General features: G+C 50.9%; 1 protein-coding gene across 1 annotated transcript; it reads right to left on the bottom strand.

Annotated features, from left to right (window-relative positions):
• Window positions 1-13: 13 nt before the first annotated feature.
• On the bottom strand, window positions 14-5,083 carry LOC127009794 (uncharacterized). The gene is made up of 8 exons (XM_050883147.1): window positions 4,379-5,083; window positions 3,798-3,980; window positions 3,357-3,550; window positions 2,460-2,634; window positions 2,114-2,280; window positions 1,589-1,734; window positions 746-1,082; window positions 14-351 (listed from the first exon to the last, which is right to left on the bottom strand). Exons 1-8 carry the CDS (start codon window positions 5,081-5,083, stop codon window positions 42-44), a joined length of 2,217 nt encoding a protein of 738 aa, XP_050739104.1. The 3' UTR covers window positions 14-41.
• Window positions 5,084-5,395: the final 312 nt, after the last annotated feature.

Raw genomic sequence — 5,395 nt, forward strand, 5'->3', positions numbered from 1 at the left:
GATATGCTCAGTGAAGTAGTGTGAAGAGCTTCCAATATGGCTCACCTTTCTACGACTGTTTCAATAATATTTTTACGAGCCTTTCTATATGTCACAGGCTTCTTACAGCTATAAAATGCAGCACATCTCAAAGTGCGGCTCCTTGCATGCTCACTCGCCTTGATGAGGTACTCGCAGGTGGCGGCAGCGATGTGCGGGAGGCCCATGAGGACGCAGTGCCGCAGGATCCTGGCGGGGACGAGGTGCTCGGGGGCGGCGGGGCTGGACAGCGTGAGGATGGGCACCACTCGCTGCAGACGGTACCGCTGGCCGGACGTGGGGCACACCACCTCCCCGCACTCCACCAGGTGCCTCCAGGGTGCAAGAAAATGAGGGCAAGGGGAAACTATCAACATCCTCCAAGTATTAAGCAGTGCCACATAGATTATTTAGATTAGTGACGTCTTGGAATTAACTGTGTGTGTGTGTGTGTGTGTGTGTGTGTGTGTGTGTGCGTGTGTGTGTGCACTCGTCTACAAAGATTTTTTACCTTCTCTTTGACAGAAGCTGCTTGTAGCTACTGACAAGCCCATAATATTTTTGATAGAATGTTAAGACTCATGATCTGTGCGTATTTGATTTTCTTCCAATGTAAAGTGTTTCATATTACTTTCAAGAATCACATGAAAAGTAAAAAAAAATAATTAAATTAGTTAAGCAAAAGCGACATCTTTTTTCGATTCTAAAACGTAATCAAATCGTGTACCTGAAGGTCTCACAGAGCGTTCCTGCCGTGCCGTCTGCGTCCAGCTGCAGGTGCACGTCCTCCAGGATCAGCAGCGTGAACCCCTCGTCGCCAGGCGCCAGGCCACGCATTCCTTCCTCCTCTGCCCCGTCACTGGGTGCTCTCCAGTGGTCGCTGTACGGCCGCTTGGAGGTCTGCCGTGACCGATCCTCCCGCAGCGGACAGGGCAGCAGCGAGGCGGTCATGGAGGCAAAGAGGTCCTCTGCCGTGGTGAGCGGAGTACAGCGGAAACGAATGACGTGGGTCGCCGGCGCCAGGTTACGCTCAAAGATGTCAAGGAAAGTGCTGAGACCGTGGCCTGAGGAAGAAAGGGGTAAGGGAAAGCGAGGGATAAAGCCATGGATGGTGAGGTAAGGAGGGGTTGAGTGTACAGGAGCTGCTTTGTATAGGCCAACCGGCCTCTTGCAGACTCCTTACGTTCTTATGTTCTTATGTTCTGGTTTTGTCCGTACACTGTACAACGCCCTCGACTTTACAAGGAGACCAGTATGTGTAAACAATGTTGAGGAAAGTACTTTGTCCGTAGCTTAGAGTGAAATAGGATTATGAAAGGGAAGGGTAAGGATATCTCCCTAAAATATGCTTTAACTTCACATAAATATGGAACGCAATAATAAATGTTAAATTTACAAATTTCACCTCCGCCGACATTCAATGAAACCAGCATCGTAGTGGTATAAACAATTCTTGTGGTACAAATGTGTCAAAACTATAATGCTGCTACTCCCGCTATTCGCTCTCCTTCCCTTGGCCCCCTTGGTGTGCTTGTTAGGGTCAGGATAACTAAACAGCAGCGGCACCTACCAGGCTTAGAATGAAGGAGGAGCGGGCAGGCGGCGTCCAGGAGCTGCGGCAGAAGGGAGAGTCCAGCTTGAAACTCCGGAATGGCCACGACTCGCCCAGGAAAGTCCAGGAAGGCATCCGAGGGCGCGGGGCTCCGGGAGTCTAGCCTAAAAGGGGAGACAGGAGGAAACCCACGGCCTATGAAAAAACAATTTTTCTATATATAAAAAGCTTCACCTGTGACTGAATTAATGCTAAAAAGGGACCATAATACATAAACTGACATGTAAATTAGATTAAATGAATAATGAACCAATATAATTTCAAATATCAATAAAAAATATCGTGCCTGACCCAATAGGTAACAAGCCAATGAAGCAAAAGTTGATAACAACACAGGTAGACGAATAAAGTATATAAATTAAGTAACTACACAAATAAAATGCACGAATAAAGCAAAAAAAATAAAACGCATCAAATAAACATATGAACCCCCACCACGGCAAACAAGTGTCCTTCGGCGTCACTCCTGTGAACAAGACCCACCTGGCGGGTGTGTAGGAGCCCTCCCTGGCGTCGCGGTGCAGGTGTGGATGCCGCGCGGTGTGCAGCAGCTCCAGCACCTGGGTCAGCGCCTCCATCATCTCCTCGGGCGGCGCAGTGGGCGTCAGTCTCCCCTCGGTCAGTCGACACGCGCACTGAGCCACGCATTCCTTCACGCACACGCACACAGACGTACGTACGCAGGCACACACGTTGGGACGTACACGAAAGAGGTCAACGAATATTCTAAAATTCTAAAATTCTATAATTCTAAAAAAAAATCGACAAAATATAAAAACATAATAAGAAAAACAGAAGAAGCAACATAGTTGGAAGTAGCGCCACCAACCAGGGAGGTGTGAGGCAGCCCGAGGGATCGGAGGCCCTCGGCGAGGGAGGCGCTGCACTGGTCGAACACCTCCGGGTTCTGTATGCACGGCAGCGTCACCGCCAGCGCCCGAAGAGCCTTGTCAGCAGCTCGAGGGATGGTCATCTGCTCCTCGGGCACCTCCAGTACCGGACACCTGAACAGGAAGCACCACGGGACCAGTTAAGGGACAGATACGCTGCAATGCTACGCGTCTCCGTGGTGTGGTGACTGGCACGTCTAAGTACGAATCCGCGGGTCCTGATTTGATCCCGGCCCAGGGCAGTCGATGCGCAGCCAACTCAGATGTTCATCCTCCAGTTCGGGTTAGTCGATAAATGGATACATGAGGTCTTGGGAAGGTAAACTAAGGTAACTCATATATCACACTAGTCCTTTGTCCCGTGATAATGGTTCCTACCTACCACATTATCAAGGGATGATGTAACGAAAACGAGCAATAAGGCCACGCGCAGCTCAGCAAATACCCCCAGTTTTACTTTGCTTTACCTATGCTGGCGATATGCTTCAAGTGTTCTTAATTTTAAAGTACCCTATTCTGTTGAAATATAATAATTATATACTACAGTTACTTTATAAAATCCATATTAGAGTGTGACAGTCTGTTGAGAAAAGCATCATTATGAGCTTACCACTACAGGAAATTGAGAGCAGATGTTTATTTGAAGTCATCCGTAATTTTTGCACAAGTGGCACGCCGGTGAAGGTTCTGTTACAAATATACTTTAGTTGTTGAGCTTTTGAAACAAAGAAGAAATTACAGTCACTATTTCGATGCTCGATTCCCTGTGCTTATGCAGAAAACAAGGCTTGGAGAATTGTACCTGCCTCCCACCCCGTCCACCTCCCTCCACGCACCTGACGAGGATCAGCGGTGTGAGGTCCCCTCCGGCAGCCGCCTCGAAGATAAGCTTGAAGCCTCGCGGCGGCGTCAGTTGGTGCAGGGCATCGTCCGTGAGGTTCTGGGAGGCGTGGCACAGCGGGGCTAAGGCCGCCAGCACGCCGCGGGGGAAGGGGCCTGACACCACCAGCCAGTGCTCGTCCTCGCCAAGCTGCAGGTGTTCACACACGCAAAAAAGACACGCTTTAATTGCCAATTTGGAAAATGTTTTTGTGCCCCAGCAGTCTTTTCGTCAATAAACCTGACATGCAAAACCTTAAAGGTGAGAAAACTAGATTGTTTTGAGGGAGAAAAACTGCTTTTACGGCGGTATTCATGTCAATAGTGAAATACTAGACATGAGTGAGGCGCGTGTTTACTGGCACCACCATCCCGGCCGCGGCACGAGAGGGGCTCACCTTGTGCGTGTGGGTGAGGGCGGTGAAGAGCACGCCCTTCCGCCAGGCGCGGCCCGCGTCCCGCCACGCCCCCAGCAGGTGTGTCCTGGTGAAGGCGCCGCACGCCACCACACGCACGCGTACTCGACGTGCCTTGCCACTGCCCGCTCGCCGCCAGAGCCTGTTGACCGCCGCCGCCAGCACCTGAGGGACGGATGATCACGTGCTTCAAATGGAGGTCAGAAGGTGGTGGTGATGATGATGATGTTTTCATGATGGTAATAATAATGATAGTGATAATGATATAATAAACAATATCATTATCAATGTAATTATAATTACACTTATTATTTTTATCATTATCACTATTATTATCAAAATTCAATTAATTCTAAATTATTGTTCTCTCATACAAGTGTGTTTGGGATGCGGACTTGAAAAATGATGATAACAACGTGTTTATAAAACTTATGGCTGCTGTACAAACAAATCTACGGTACAACAACTAACGTTTACTTACACCCCAACACTCCTGCCCGCGTCACCGTGGCGTCACGAGTATCGTCTGTGGCGTAAAGGGATGGCGTGCCGCCTTTACTCACCCTCCAGACAGTGGTCTTCCCTGCCGCAGGAGGCCCCATGAGGCAGCAGCAGCCATTCACAGTCAGCAGGGAGTGGAGGTGCAGCGCCGCCGTCAGCAGGGAGGTTCCGCGCCCACTCAGCTTCCTGCAGCGCTCCTCACTTCCCGCCTCGGTCTGGTGTGATTTTGCAGAGTTGTGTTCACCTTCCTCATATTTCAGAGGCGCTTCTGGTGGTTGGATGTCTTCACCCTGCGTCAGGCTTGCCACCCCCTCGGGCGCGTCGCCGTACCCCCACTCCAGCAGCACCTCCCGCAGGCACTCCTCCACCCCCTGCGCGGCGGCATTGCCATCCTCGGCCTCGTGGAGGTTGAAATGAGTGGCGAAAAACTTGTGCCATTCCTCCTCCACATTGTTCAGCAGCGGCGTCAGCACAACGTACAAAGCATGTATGATGACGCCCTCGTCTGTCCGGGGCAGAGAGTAGGGCGTGGGGCGGAGCGTCCAGCGTGAGTTAGCGACCAGGGGCGGCGGCTTTGAATCGGCCGTGCTGCTCCGTGTCGTTCCATCACCATCGCCCTCTCCGCTGCCCTCCACGCCACTACAAGACGTTTTCTCGTGGCTGCCTCCAGACATGTCCTCCTTAGCACGACCTTCTCCAGACCTAATGTTGCGACACACGCGCGCAGTTGCTCGAATCAACCTGATGAGAAAAAGACATGACAACATCTCCCGCTCTCGCTAACACAGTGACTGGTCCATCCCTTCATTATGGAACACCCTCAGCTTAAAATGACCAACTTGCTAACATCCGAACATACTACCACCCACACACACCTCATCACGGAGGGGAAAGAGACATTAGGACGGAGACAGGTGAGCTGAGCGAAGCATTCCCGCACCTTCTGCAGGAACCAAGAAGATACAGTGAAGCCCTCACCACGCAACACCGCCTCCAGCAGCGTCTCTGAGGGTGGGGACAAGGAGTTACTGTTCCATACGGAGAGGAAGAGTACCCGACACATAGATAGAGAGTTAGTA

Source organism: Eriocheir sinensis, chromosome 4 (genome assembly GCF_024679095.1).
Source record: "Eriocheir sinensis breed Jianghai 21 chromosome 4, ASM2467909v1, whole genome shotgun sequence".
NCBI lineage: Eukaryota > Metazoa > Arthropoda > Malacostraca > Decapoda > Varunidae > Eriocheir > Eriocheir sinensis.